The sequence below is a fragment of the Hoplias malabaricus genome, chromosome 15, assembly GCF_029633855.1.
Source record: "Hoplias malabaricus isolate fHopMal1 chromosome 15, fHopMal1.hap1, whole genome shotgun sequence".
NCBI classification, from domain to species: Eukaryota; Metazoa; Chordata; class Actinopteri; order Characiformes; family Erythrinidae; genus Hoplias; species Hoplias malabaricus.
The window spans coordinates 37,708,744-37,724,174 of record NC_089814.1 but is presented as its reverse complement, the minus strand read 5'-3'; the positions used below and the strand labels follow the sequence as shown (position 1 = coordinate 37,724,174).

General features: G+C 45.3%; 1 protein-coding gene and 1 long non-coding RNA gene across 2 annotated transcripts in view; one reads left to right on the top strand and one right to left on the bottom strand.

Moving 5' to 3' along the window:
* The window catches only part of LOC136668763 (uncharacterized), a 242,456-nt gene that overhangs the window by 108,053 nt on the left and 118,972 nt on the right, over positions 1–15,431 (bottom strand). The gene's annotated exons all lie outside the window — the stretch shown is intronic.
* The window catches only part of sgcd (sarcoglycan, delta (dystrophin-associated glycoprotein)), a 185,977-nt gene that overhangs the window by 164,224 nt on the left and 6,322 nt on the right, over positions 1–15,431 (top strand). The window contains exon 7 of the mRNA XM_066646459.1: positions 13,357–13,480. Coding sequence (XP_066502556.1) covers positions 13,357–13,480 — 124 coding nt within the window. The remainder of the gene's footprint in view (positions 1–13,356; positions 13,481–15,431) is intronic.

The following is a 15,431-nucleotide window of genomic DNA, read 5'->3' as shown; positions in this document are numbered from 1 at the left end:
CATCTCACAACAAACACACACATCTCACCACACACAACATATTAACCCCTAAAACAGCAACATTAAACATCTTAAAACAACCCCAAAGCAACTAAACGAACAGTGACTGAAGCACAAACAGGAGAATGGCAGCCTAATGTTACTCACTTCCACATAAACAGGTTGTTTGAGCAAATGGAGCCACACTTTGAGAGGAGCTTACACTAGAGCCAATGATGAACCTAAAAGCATAATGTAGTCTTTTTAGTCATTTAGTGCTGGACTTGATTTCTAAGCAGTGTTAGCTTACCTTGGCTTTCCATTAAACTGTGAATGTGATTCAGACCAACACCCACCAGATAATCAGGACTGTCTCTTCATAAACTCATGTTCACACTTTTAGTCTAATCCTTTAAACTAATAATTAAACTGCCTCTATTATTCTCACTCCAGGTTTACTCTCAGAGGCCTTCCTTTTCCTAACAGAGGAAGTAGCACACAGTAGACTGCTGTGATTGGCTGAGAGATGTGTCAATCACTTTGCAGCAGGTCAACTGAGTATAAACACAAGAAACACTTGAAATAGCCACACGTTACACAAAAACAAATAACTGCCATTTCTAATGCTAGCTTTGGAGCGGAGTTGATGTTTTGGTTTGAAAAAAGCATGGCGTTTAATGTTTAATGTGTAACCATTTGTATTAATCTCTCTGAAACTGAAACACACTCTGATCACATCTGATCATTAATGCAGCTCATTCCTTTATAGAAATATAATTGTGTGTGTTTTTATGGCAGTAGGGGACACTAGAAGCAATTGTTTATCTGTGAATAAGCATTCAAATAACACTTGAAAGATTACTTACATTCTCCTGCCAATTGAATGTACTATAGTCGTCTGTGAATAAAGGCTATGCCCGAGGTTAAAGGGCTCCCTGATATCTCTTATTTTGGGACAGAATATAATCAACACGATCAGTGTTTGGCAAAATCATTCTGAAAAGATTTTCCACTAAATTTGAAAAAGAAAAAAAAATGCTGTGGGGATTTAGTTCCATTCGGCCATGAGCATCAGAGGAGGCCAGGCACTGATATCGGGCGATAAGCCCCAGCTCACACTCGGCATTCTAATTTATCCCAAAGACAAGAATTTCGTTGAGGTCATGGAAGCGTAGGGCAGTTAAATTCTTCTACAACAAATGCACAAAAGTAGTGCCTTACAGACTTCACTTATTGCACTAAACGCTGAAACAGGGCTTTGTCACATCACAAAGTTGTGTTGTACGCTATCGCTTAAAATTTCCCTTTGCTGGAACGAAGAGGCCAATACCCAACCATAAAAAACAGGCAATTATTCCTCCCCCAAACTTTACAGGTGGCACTGTACAAAATGGCAGTAAAATCTGCTCATAGCAGCTTTTTTATCTTTACTTTTAGAAGAAACAGCAGTGAAAGCAAGATTTCAAAACTTTGAGAAAGTACATAGTCAGTGTCCTCAAACCACATCGGAACTCACTGCTAAATAATAATAATAACAATAATAAATAATCATAAAAACCTCAGAAAAGTCGACTTCTTCCCGAAGGATTTGTCAGAATGAGCGGTGAATCATCCGTCATCGTCAATATTTCTGCAGTGTGTTTTTGAAAAGAGCCAGACGTGTTCGCTGATGACATTTTCTCGTTCTCTGGTAATTACTGCTTTCATACGTGCTGTTTTCTTTTGGTGCAAACCTTCTCATGAGAAACGGACAGCTGAATATAAAAATCTGACCCCATTATTTCCCTCTGAGTGAAAGCAAAAAAAAAAAAAAAGAACAAAAATATTCCCTCTCCTTTTATTTTATTTAAAGAATTGAAAACTTTGGCAGGTAACAATTTGGAATTTCGCAGCCACCACACGTGCCACTTTTCTCAGTATTTTCGCCAATACAACGTTGTCATGAAGCCTTACTTTTGTACCATTCAGTGCTTCGCATAATAGGACGGGGAAATAAAAAACGGAGGGAAAAAAAAACGATTAAAGTTCCAATACAATGGAGTGTGACAGCGAGCGACTCAGTGACACACCTGCAGAGAAACTCCAGTCCAGAAAATGAGAGGGAGGAGAAGAAAAGAAAAGAGCAATAGGAAGAGGCACTGGATGAAACATTTGGCTGTAGAATGAATTTTACAGAATAAATGGAGGCTGGCTAGAGAGTGCTTTTGAGGCATCTCTTATCTTTACTGCTCAACAGCCGTGGCCATTCTACCTTTTCCCAGCCCAGAGGCGGGAGGAGATTTGTAATCATTAAAAGCTATGCAGCGTCTGCAATAGTTCTGGAAGCGGCCCCCAGTGGCACCGCAATGGGGTCATTGCTCCAGTCCAGGTTGAGAACGGGCCAGGAGCGTCTCGCTGAGCCCTGTATTTATGAGAGTAATTGGGCGGACGCTGTCTGCTGTGTGCAGGTCATACTCACCCTAGGGTCCTTTCATTATCTCTGCACAAACGCACCACGAATAATCAACTTGCCCAGCAGCGCCATGGAGAACGTTACCCAGAGCCTGGATTAGTTCAAATAGAAGCTGCCGCAAAGAAGCTGGACTTTGTCGAGTTATTACCCAGTGTCCCAGTAGCAGTATATTACACACTTAAGGAACACTGTTCTACAGGGAAGGCGTCGCCTGAGCCATTTACCTCTCGCATCACCTGCAAACCATTTCCAAATATCACTCCATTTATTTACTTTTTGCACTTTTTCGACTACGGAATCTCGGCCCCTGCGCTGTCTGGCTTTCCTTTAATAATCTGTTAGGTGAGAGCACGCCACTGTGACCGTACCTGTAGCCTTAAGACAGCTGTTCAGAACTTTTACTGTATACCGTCCACCCCAACACTGACATTACATTTACTCCCTTGAAAAGAAGACCTAGCTCCCACATGTTTAAGCGTGTTTAATGGAGGCATATGGGAGAAGTGGGATATCGTCACAAATCTACACTGTACAGAGAACAGAGTGTTCTGAGTTGGCCAGATGGCTGTGTGTGTGCAGTCACTGAAATAGAAAGTAGGTGTTTCTATTAAAGCAGCCAACGAGTGGAAATACAATCTAAACTGGTGTTCAGCAAACCCTTTGTGTGTGTGTGTGTATAGGGGTTAAATGGGTTGCTGGTTCAAATCTGGCCTTGTCTCTGTCTTGGTTGTGATGAGGAGGGAGTAGAAAGAGAAAGTGCGAGTAGTGGACAGCACAAGCCTTGGTCTTCCTTCCAAAGGAAAGCTAAAGGGAAGCTGATCTTAAATATTTTAAAAAGTAAGTAGAACCCATTGTTTCAGACACTATGTCAGGAGCAGCGCAGGTTATTTCCCCTTCCACTTCAGTGTCAGCTTCAAAGGAGAATGTGACGCTGAAAATTAACCCTCCACTTGTCCAGAATCATGATCTAGTGATTCATGGGGGATCATCAAACCTAATTGTCGGAGCCACATTCAAAGCCGCTGTAAAATACACAATATACGCACCCCTACGGCCGCCTCCCAACACCTGAACTCAATATTAATGTCCCACTATTTTAACCCTTGATTTATGAACTGAACGCTGAAGTCCACCGTCACCGTTTTATTCAGTTATCCAAGAACAGCATGAAATCAGGAGAAAACACAGTGCTTGGTTAAGCTTATGCTTCTCAGTCAGTTTCTTGAGCTGAAGGCGAAAAACACAGCCCAAGGCTAGCCCTATACTTCCTGCAGCTTCTCCTCTAGAGTAAGAGTCCCTTCAGAAAGAGGACAGAAATCTAAGCATTTCTACTCCACCAAAAAACCCTGAATATATACGTGAACGTGGATTCAGTGAAGTCCAATGCATTGTCCTCATGTTGCTTAGCAACAGTGCTCGCCGTTAATGGACTACACAGTGTGGCGGAAGAATACTTCATTTAAAAGATTTGTTTATGAATAAACACATTTGTGTATTTACTGAATTATTTTGTCCCTCCCAGTGATAAAATCACAGTACACCCTGCCTCTCATGAATTATTGTCAGCGCATCACAACCAAAGCTGAATGTAGACCAGATCTGAACCAGCAAACTCTCAATTAAGAGGCAAGGCTTTTCCCATAAAACCCCAACAACTTTTTTGAGGGTTTTTTTTCTGTTGAATGACAGCCATGGGATCATAAGTAAGCTTTTCTTCCACAGAGGGAGCCACTCCAATATCCCTTCATCAAGTTTAACCCTGATTTAAGATGCTCCTGAACATGTTTAAACTGACCATGTCCATGGGTCGCTGACTTGTGTTCCACTGCAGCGCTAGGATCAGAGTAAAGTGTTTAGAGCTCAGTCAGACTGAGTTTATTCTGGTTACCAGCATCTAGTGATTTCATCAGGATATTTGCCCATCATCAATGACTTTTTCCATCTATTTGCAGTGTAATGCTCTTCCTAGCACCAGAGAGATCTGTCTTTAGGGTAAATCCACAGCCCTAACTTTCTAATGAAGTAATCAGAAAATAAAGCATTAGAAACAAAAATATAAACGTGATGTCTTTGCCAGAATCATGTTCCATGGCCATGACCTAGGCCCAACTGCAATCCTGCTTCAGATTCCCTCCTGCAGATTTGAATATCAACCTGTGATTTGCCAGAACATACTGTCTTTATAAAAAGCACTGCCAACTGTTACAAGTTTGTTTGTCAAATACTTAAGAAAAAAAAATATTAAAGAGATAAGCAACAATGAGTGCTCCAAGTAAACTCCTACATTCTTTTGGTGGCAAATTCCTTCATACACACAGTGTCGCATCAGGTAGTGTCTCTATATTGTGTGTTATCCCTGTGTCTGCGTGGGTTTCCTCCGGGTGACTGTCTGTGAGGAGTGTGGTGTTTTCTCTGTGTCTGTGTGGGTTTCCTCCGGGTGAGTGACTGTGAGGAGTGTGGTGTTTTCTCTGTGTCTGTGTGGGTTTCCTCCGGGTGACTGTCTGTGAGGAGTGTGGTGTTTTCTCTGTGTCTGTGTGGGTTTCCTCCGGGTGACTGTCTGTGAGGAGTGTGGTGTTTTCTCTGTGTCTGTGTGGGTTTCCTCCGGGTGACTGTCTGTGAGGAGTGTGGTGTTTTCTCTGTGTCTGTGTGGGTTTCCTCCGGGTGAGTGTCTGTGAGGAGTGTGGTGTGTTCTCCCTGTGTCTGTGTGGGTTTCCTCCGGGTGAGTGTCTGTGAGGAGTGTGGTGTGTTCTCCCTGTGTCTGTGTGGGTTTCCTCCGGGTGACTGTCTGTGAGGAGTGTGGTGTGTTCTCCCTGTGTCTGTGTGGGTTTCCTCCGGGTGACTGTCTGTGAGGAGTGTGGTGTTTTCTCTGTGTCTGTGTGGGTTTCCTCCGGGTGAGTGTCTGTGAGGAGTGTGGTGTTTTCTCTGTGTCTGTGTGGGTTTCCTCCGGGTGAGTGTCTGTGAGGAGTGTGGTGTTTTCTCTGTGTCTGTGTGGGTTTCCTCCGGGTGAGTGTCTGTGAGGAGTGTGGTGTTTTCTCTGTGTCTGTGTGGGTTTCCTCCGGGTGAGTGTCTGTGAGGAGTGTGGTGTTTTCTCTGTGTCTGTGTGGGTTTCCTCCGGGTGACTGTCTGTGAGGAGTGTGGTGTTTTCTCTGTGTCTGTGTGGGTTTCCTCCGGGTGAGTGTCTGTGAGGAGTGTGGTGTTTTCTCTGTGTCTGTGTGGGTTTCCTCCGGGTGAGTGTCTGTGAAGAGTGTGGTGTTTTCTCTGTGTCTGTGTGGGTTTCCTCCGGGTGAGTGTCTGTGAGGAGTGTGGTGTGTTCTCCCTGTGTCTGTGTGGGTTTCCTCCGGGTGACTGTCTGTGAGGAGTGTGGTGTTTTCCCTGTGTCTGTGTGGGTTTCCTCCGGGTGAGTGTCTGTGAGGAGTGTGGTGTGTTCTCCCTGTGTCTATGTGGGTTTCCTCTGGGTGACTGTCTGTGAGGAGTGTGGTGTTTTCTCTGTGTCTGTGTGGGTTTCCTCCGGGTGACTGTCTGTGAGGAGTGTGGTGTTTTCTCTGTGTCTGTGTGGGTTTCCTCCGGGTGAGTGTCTGTGAGGAGTGTGGTGTGTTCTCCCTGTGTCTGTGTGGGTTTCCTCCGGGTGACTGTCTGTGAGGAGTGTGGTGTTTTCTCTGTGTCTGTGTGGGTTTCCTCCGGGTGACTGTCTGTGAGGAGTGTGGTGTGTTCTCTCTGTGTCTGTGTGGGTTTCCTCCGGGTGACTGTCTGTGAGGAGTGTGGTGTGTTCTACCTGTGTCTGCGTGGGTTTCCTCCGGGTGACTGTCTGTGAGGAGTGTGGTGTGTTCTACCTGTGTCTGCGTGGGTTTCCTCCGGGTGACTGTCTGTGAGGAGTGTGGTGTGTTCTCTCAGTGTCTGCGTGGGTTTCCTCCGGGTGACTGTCTGTGAGGAGTGTGGTGTGTTCTCCCTGTGTCTGTGTGGGTTTCCTCCGGGTGACTGTCTGTGAGGAGTGTGGTGTTTTCTCTGTGTCTGTGTGGGTTTCCTCCAGGTGACTGTCTGTGAGGAGTGTGGTGTGTTCTCCCTGTGTCTGTGTGGGTTTCCTCCGGGTGACTGTCTGTGAGGAGTGTGGTGTGTTCTCTCTGTGTCTGTGTGGGTTTCCTCCAGGTGACTGTCTGTGAGGAGTGTGGTGTGTTCTCCATGTGTCTGTGTGGGTTTCCTCTGGGTGCACCAGTTTCCTCCCACGCTCCAAAAACACACGTTGGTAGGTGGATTGGAGACTCAAAAGTGTTCGTAGGTATGAGTATGTGAGTGTGTGTCGTCCTGTTAACGACTGGTGCCCCCCTTCAGGGTGTATTCCTGCCTTACGCCCAGTGATTCCGGGTAGGCTCCAGACCCACCGCGACCCTGAACTGGCTAAGCACTTACAGACAATGAATGAATAAATTATTTAAACACAAACTTGTGAATTATCAGCTGAATGTAAATGCTTGTTCTCTCGAAGCACAAAATATATTAAAAGGAGTCATCAGCAGGTTCCACCCAATGTTTCTCATTCACATTAAAAAAACAGCTCTTACACTGACACCTAGTGGCCTATTTTAAACATGGCTGCCCTCATGTGGGGGGGCCCAGTCTATGGAGCAAAACTGATTCAGTCAGGGATTACAAAGCAATTTAATTCCTCAACTATCGCATGTGTTATAGAAACAAATAGAAATATAGAAACAATGGCTTTCTTAAATACGGTTTGTTACTTATTTCTTGGTAAAACGGCTGCATTCGGGGTAAAACACAACTAAATTCCAGTCAGTGGAGAACACTGAGGTGGCTGGCTGTTTGCCTGATAACTTACAGAACTGGCACTGTGTCAGCTCCAACACTCCTCTCAGGTTATTGCAATGCAGATAGCCTCCTTTATAAAAGGCACAGTGAAGGACAAACTAAAATAATGTCTCATAAAAATGTATGCTCGTTTACACAAGCGTTTCCACGGCAATGACGCAGGCCTATACCATCCATGGCCTGCGCTGCGTTTCTGCGTTTGCTTGTGTTGTAAGGGAAGGCGTGAAACGTGATTAACGCTACGTCTCAGCGGGTGGCGCCACGTGCCGATGTCTGGGGGAAGACTGTGCTTCTGTTTTGATTCTCTGTGATTCTTTCTGTGACTATGTACATTCTTCACAGTAATACACTCGCCCTCTTTCTGTACGGCAGCGGCCTCTGTGGAGTTATTAGCTGCAGGGGGAAGGCAGTGGGGGGGCGGCCGCTGAGGATTCAGACCGTGTCACCTCTGTCCTACACCTTTAAAGGAATGAATTTTTCATGTTACGTGTAGGTTCTTTAAATTTTAAACAGGTGCTTCACACCCACACACACCTCATTTGCAAAAATGGTTTTTTTCACCTGCCCGGCTTTACGTCAGCGTCGTGCTCTTGCGCTTAACGTGTTGCCGGCGATACTTTCAGTGCTTGGCTTAGTCCTCTTTAACTCCTAATCTGCCTCTAGAGTCATCGCCGGCACAGTCATCATTCACTGTACAAAAGAAGCATGTTCCTGGCAGCCTTTATAATTGAGTGCACCGTGATGGTTTCGGAACAAGCTTCAGCGCAGGATCAGAGCAGAAGTCAGACCGCTGAACGCTTCGGGTCTAGGCTTCACCCGTATTTTCTGATTTAAATGTTTGCCGGTACATTATTCAGAGGAGAAGAGTAGATTAAAAAGGAGAAAGGTCTTCTTTCAGAAATGAGTTCTTACACGGTTCTGTTTCCGCTGGCCTTTCTGGGACAAACGCTGTAAATCAGATTTTATCTGTAAAAATAAAAGGCCACTTGCCCGTGCAGTTTAAATTGTCATGATGAATGAAACAATGACACGGTTTAAAATAGTTTCCACTGTATTTTTGTCTTGTAAAAGGTGACCTTTGGTCTGTTTTGTTGTGATATACACTGAACAATCACTGGATTAGGAACAGATCTCACTGTAGTTCATCTGTTTCTCACAGAGCAGGTGTGATGTGGTGGTGGATCATTCTCAGCGCTGCAGTGACACTGACGTGGTGGTGGTGTGTTAGTGTGTGTTGTGCTGGTGTAGAGTGGATCAGACACAGCAGTGCTGCTGGAGTTTTTAAACCCTGTGTCCACTCTCTGTCCACTCTGTGAGACACTCCTCCCTCGTTGGTCCACCTTGTAGATGTAGAGTCAGAGACAGTAGCTCATCTGTCGCTGCACAGTGTGTGTCGCTCGTCCTCTAGTCCTTCATCAGTGACACAGGACGCTGTCGGCTGGATGTTTTTGGTCGGTGGACTGTTCTCGGTCCAGACACTGAGGGGTTTAAAAGCTCCAGCAGTCACTGCTGTGTCTGATCCACTCTACACCAGCACAACACACACTAACACACCACCACCACGTCAGTGTCACTGCAGCTCTCACACCTGCTCTGTGGTGAAATGGGGTAAGAAAGTGTGCTCCACTGACTATAAAACTGTCCGTTTCATCAATGGGTAGGTGTCTCTAATCTACTGGCCGTTCATTGTATATCATGTTGATGGCATAAATTGAAAGGCACATAAGGAAAATTTTCAACATTCATAATTTCCTTCAGTCACCTCGGTTCTGTTTATTGCCATTGCCTTTTAAAGAAATAACCACTGAACATCTCCTATAGCATGCATCTGTCTTCCTGTAGTGTTCTGTGTGTGTGTGTGTGTGTAGCTGCTGGTGAAGGTGATGGGACGGTTGCTGATCTTGTCATCTCCATCCTACACTTTTAAAGGGTTTAATTTGATTTCCACTCATTTCACTCCCCACCATCCCCAGTGCAGATCAGTTGACGTCCAGCTCCGGAGCAGGCCCAGGTGCTGCTTCACTTACACTGCGTCCCATAATCTGCTTCATTTCACTCCCTGACAGCGCTGTGTAATGTTGCTCCACCTCCCCCTGAATACTGATAGCTAGCAGATGCCGGCGCCGTTTGAAATTCAAAAGAACGAGTGCCGGATTTTCAGATAATGAAGGCCGCTTTCATGTTTGATCAAGCTAATGATGCTAATTTTGCTCCCGTTTGTATCCCTTAAACTCTGCAATAGCTCTCCTGTTGTGAGCGGAATCAGAGTCAAAGTTGTCAATGTGTTTTTATTTAGCAGCACCACCTCCCAACATTTTTTGTATTTTTTTTTAGCTGTTATCCAAAAATGGAGCTGTCTTTATTTGCGCTGGAATTCCCTAATGAACTCCATCTCTGCGTGCTACCTATTATTTTCCTCATTTCCCTCAGATTGGCCTTGCTTAGCCCCACACACACACGCCACATGGCTCCTTACTCTTTTCATCTGAAAGAATGCTAATCAGAAACTCCCCTGAATGACTCATTAGCGGCACTGGGTTTATGTCTTTTTCCCCACGTTCTCCTGAAATCCTCACACAAACAAGATGTTTTCATTTAATTTCTCAATTATTATCTTTCATGCGTTCACCCAGGGCTGCCCAGTTGTCTCAATAGGTTTTGCATAACAGCGAGTCTAATAACTGTGGTCTTAGACTGCTAAAATAGTTCACTGTACTGTGCTGTCAGCCAAAGCGACCAGATCTGCCGTCACATCAAGGCTAACGTGCGCTAGCTACACAAACAAACTCAGCCGTGTATTTCTCATTCTGATGTAATCATGTGAAACGTTCAGTTTGGTGGAGACGGTAGTTTGTTCCTACACTTAGACAGAGATTTCTGTGAGCAATGCCTGGAGCCACGGCGGTTCTGGAGTAAAATGCTGGCACATGATGGAAATATGGGTCTGGTAGACTGATCGCTGCGAAGAGAGGGCAATGAATACATCTCCGTTTACCACATCATCCTCTTTCAGGGATGCGTTTGTTAAAGATGCTAAGCTAATTAGCATAACAAGAAATGGCTTTCATTAATTACTGCTGGTCCCTAGGTTTTGCCGGTCTTAAAGGAACACTATGCAATATTTTACATTACAGTTACAGTACAGTTTATTGAAAACGATGCCACTCCGGCCTCAGCACTGCAGACACTGCACTATATCCCTTTCGGAGGAGGGTAGGAAATCTCCCCCCTCCCCATTGTTTTCAGTAGAGTGCTGTAAACAGGAAATACATTAGAATGAGAAAAAAAGGGGCAAGGCAGTGTTTTAATTGATCGCGAATGTACTTCAACTGTGTGAGCTGCAGGTATCTCTTGGAGAATTGACCTCTTTATAAAGATAAAAGGAAGGAATAGTAACCTGAAACACTCCGTTTCCGAGGGAAGTCTGGGACTCGGGCATCGTTCAGGGCACAATTACAGAATATCTTTTTCCTAATTCCTTATACTACGACTAGGCTGGGAAACGTACTATCTTCAGTTACGTTCAGGAAGGTGGTGTAAATTATATTGTCTCCAGGGATCCATTCTCCTTCCCGTGTCTCATGCTCCCTCAAGCACATGAAAAAGATTTCTCATCAGTCCTACTTTTCTTACAGTGTAGTGCACAATTAATTTAATCTTTCTGGCATATCAGGAAAAATGGCTGCACTCGCCGCACGCTTGCCGTTACACATTTTATATCTTTCCCAAATGCAGTACTTAGTCATGACTCGAAGATGATCTTCAAGTTTAGTTTTACTTTGCTGGAGGACAGGTGAAAAGGAGAAAAAGTGGCATTCTGTAAAACACAAGGCCGTTTATCAGAGTTGATTTCTGTATTCTTAAGAAGCAAGGTTTCTGAATCAGTCTTGAGTTTGGCTAAGGTCTCATCAACTATCCGCCAACAAATCCATTCTTTCACAGCTACTGCTGACAGGCTGAACCAGCTTTATGAGATCTTTATGAGATGTGAGCAAAACTTACATTCAACTCAGCACAAAGTTAAACTGTAGTTTGTATAATATTTATATTTAGGGGCAGACGCTGTAGCGCAACTGATAGTGTCACTGTCTTGTGTGAGTGACAGGGTGAGTGTGTAGGGGTGTGAGTGACTGGGTGAGTGTGTGGTGTGAGTGAATGTGTGAGGGTGTGAGTGACTGGGTGAGTGAGGGTGTGAGTGAATGGGTGAGGGTGTGAGTGACTGGGTGAGTGTGTGGTGTGAGTGAATGTGTGAGGGTGTAAGTGACTGGGTGAGTGTGTGGTGTGAGTGAATGTGTGAGTGAATGTGTGAGTGACTGGGTGAGGGTGTGGTGTGAGTGAATGTGTGAGGGTGTGAGTGACTGGGTGAGTGAGGGTGTGAGTGAATGTGTGAGGGTGTGAGTGACTGGGTGAGTGTGTGGTGTGAGTGAATGTGTGAGGGTGTGAGTGACTGGGTGAGTGAGGGTGTGAGTGAATGGGTGAGGGTGTGAGTGACTGGGTGAGTGTGTGGTGTGAGTGAATGTGTGAGGGTGTGAGTGAATGTGTGAGTGTGTGGTGTGAGTGACTGGGTGAGGGTGTGAGTGACTGGGTGAGTGTGTGGTATGAGTGAATGTGTGAGGGTGTGAGTGACTGGGTGAGTGTGTGGTGTGAGTGAATGTGTGAGGGTGTGAGTGACTGGGTGAGTGTGTGGTGTGAGTGACTGGGTGAGTGTGTGGTGTGAGTGACTGGGTGAGTGTGTGGTGTGAGTGAATGTGTGAGAGTGTGAGTGACTGGGTGAGTGTGAGGGTGTGAGTGACTGGGTGAGTGTGTGGTGTGAGTGAATGTGTGAGGGTGTGAGTGACTGGGTGAGTGTGTGGTGTGAGTGAATGTGTGAGGTGTGAGTGACTGGGTGAGTGTATGGTGTGAGTGAATGTGTGAGGGTGTGAGTGACTGGGTGAGTGTGTGGTGTGAGTGAATGTGTGAGGGTGCGAGTGACTGGGTGAGTGTGAGGGTGTGAGTGACTGGGTGAGTGTGTGGTGTGAGTGAATGTGTGAGGGTGTGAGTGACTGGGTGAGTGTGTGGTGTGAGTGAATGTGTGAGGGTGTGAGTGACTGGGTGAGTGTGTGGTGTGAGTGAATGTGTGAGGGTGTGAGTGAATGTGTGAGGGTGTGATGCCGTGTGATGGAGGGGTGGATTGGTGTTTCTGCCTTGTGCTTATTGATTCCAAGCAGGCTCCAGACCCATTGATCCTGAGCAGTTACAGCTAAATGAATGAATTAATCAATCGATAAATCAATGGATTATTAAATATTTACATTTAATTGAATTGATAATGTAAAGATATTTATTGTGTAATTTCATTGATTAATAAATGGGCACAAGTATATCTTCACCTTATATCCCTCCAGACTCCTTTTAACATCCGGAGTACAATCAATAACAAAGAAAAACAAGCCGACTAATGAAATACAGCTGTTAGCTATTGTTTAATCTTCAACATAAACGTTTCAGGAACAGCAGCTGATGTCAGGGCTGTTCTCGATGCACAGAGCTGCTCCTGAAACAGATATTTGTTTGAAGACCGGTCAGTGTCTGTTCTAAAGCTGAGGCACACTCTGATGTTTAGCTAGAACTGTGTTAGTTTTGAGGTGTAACCACTCGCCGTAAAGTGTGTGTGCTGAGCTTGTCTAATCCCCAGAGACAAACACGGGACGCTCTGAAGTAGCTGCACATACCTGAGGTAGTGTTCGAGGGGCATTAAACCCCCTCAGCGTTGAGGCATTGAGCAAATGGAGCTGCATTCTCATAAACCACTGGGAGGATTTGAGTGGGCTTTTGTTTTTTGGGGCTGAATGCAGTCAAAAATGCAGTTCAGTTTCTATTGTAGACGGCAGGCCCAGAAAATAAAGGCTGTTACTGCAGCACGGGGTAGAACAAGCGCCCTGTTATTACTCTCGATGCTAAAAGGACCAATTGGGCCAGTGGGGGGTTTACAGTGTTTGGCCATGTGTATTAATTTAAGTACAGGAATCCGACTTTAACCTAATGACAAAATGAACGTCCAACCTCACAACAGTCGCTAGGAAAGAAGAGATTTTTAAGGTTCTTTGTCTTCTCCTTTTTTACAGTTTGGAGTCTCCCACTCGTGCGCTGTATATGGAGGCTCCTAAAGGCGTGCAGATTCAAGCAGAGGCAGGCGACATTCAAGCCACGTGCAGAAGTGACCTACGTCTGGAGTCAAAAGATGGAGAGGTAACTGTTCTCTGTTCTGTACTTAAAAAAAAAAAGCACAGCCCACCCGACACAGACCGAGAGTCCTCATTCGGTCTCCTAATGCTGTTGACGCCATGGGCGTGTTGGACAAGCCGCTCTGCTCCACATTTCTGACACCACCCATCTGCCACTGGTTCCCATCCAGACACGAGCTACGTTCGTATCCATATGGTCCTTCCTCTTCCGCGGAGGAAGACGGAGCTCTGAGCTTAATGCTCCTCCTGCAATACATCAGTGGCAATTAAAGCTGATATCCATGACCCAGCATTTGGGAGAGGACTGATAACCTCGTAAGGAGCATGTTTGGTGCGCAGGGTTTGGTAAATCGGAAGAGTATCGCCATATGGTCCAAAAGTAAGTGAGTAATTATCACACAGTTCATCTGGGTAAGAACAGCGGGGTATTCTCTGCATTGACACTGCGGTGGTGCACTAGGCCTGTCGTTATTACCCAATTAAAGTTATTCAATTTAAAAAATGGTGCTCCTCAGTGATTCATCACAGTTGAGTTGATTTGTATCCGTTCTCTTGCTGGACTCTCAGAGTATAGCACGGTTTATTCAGGATTTGTAATCGCTACCCTTTAAAGAAACACCCCAATATCAAAACAATCAATAGACCTCTCAGAAGCGACAATGACATGGTGTAGTTACCATCACCGTGTTGTGGAGTGTGCTCATAGGAATCTAAGAAAGGTGTTTTGCGGTCACCATAACTTGGAGGACCAAGGGCAGGTTACGGCGCATCGTGCCAGGTGACGCTGCCTTAACAACCTTGCCTCGCTGCAACAGCTCTGGGCACTTAATACGCTGCGCTCTTTCACCAGAAGGAAGAGACACCACCGTAGACGTGTGTCCTCAGAGACTCGGGCACAATTAGTCTGGAGGATTGCACGTTAGCTCTTGCCCCGAAATAAGCCCTCCGGTCCCTCCCCGCCCCTTTCTCGCTCACATTTGCTCTACAGCAGATGTCTGGAGAATCAGCAGAGACCACTGCTTAAAAAGTGTTCCAGGTCATTTGATGGGAATGCTTCCCCCCAGGCTGTCAGTAATGACTCCTCTTACCTTTTTTATATCCTGGCGGCTTCTCTGCGGCCCGCCGTGGTAATGCACGCGCTCTCTGGAGTCCTGCGCGGGAGAGGAAGTGAGAAATGAGACTGATACGGTCCGGGTGAGGGGCTAAGAGTGTGTCTAAGCGAGACAGACTGCACCGCTTATGTCACAGAAATTGTTTCAATTGGTTGGATATACTGGCTTTGACTTTTTTCGAGGACTTTGTCAGATCCAATGATTTTGTGCTCTAGTGGAGGAACAGTGTTGGCAGCGTTGGCCTCTCGCTGTAGACAAGGAAATTCGGTTCTTTTTGCCAGATGACATGGATATATTTAGATACACAAAGACTTTTACTGTGTATCTTACACTGTATAAAACACAGGAAAATAAAAGTCCCATTCCTACACTGAGTCTCTTACTTCATTCCTCAGAGTAGCGCTAGTCCCTGTTGTGGATGGTTTTAGAGTCAGTTCTTAGCATGAAAAAGCATGTCAAAGCGTGTATTAAAAGGCCCATATTATGGAAAATAAAATGGCTTTGTGTTAATGCTATTATTCCTAGACGAACAAAAAGCTTCAAAACATACCATTCACCCCGATCCCAAGTGGTCCATGTATAAATATAACGCTGCAGAAACTGATATATTTAACAGTCTCTTTACCAGACGTGTTCAGAAGTAATTGACAGCATCTTCATAAGCCAGCATTGCTAATTGTTATAAGCTGCTAAGTAACTGCAGTTGCTAGGCTAACTGTGTTTTAGCTACTGCTAAAATAACCTTGCAGCTCCTGTATTGTTTATAAAAAGCTGTGTTGTCATGTCACATGCCAGAGCTGGGTCTGTATATTGTTTTATAGATAAGAAAGAACAGTAAATAAA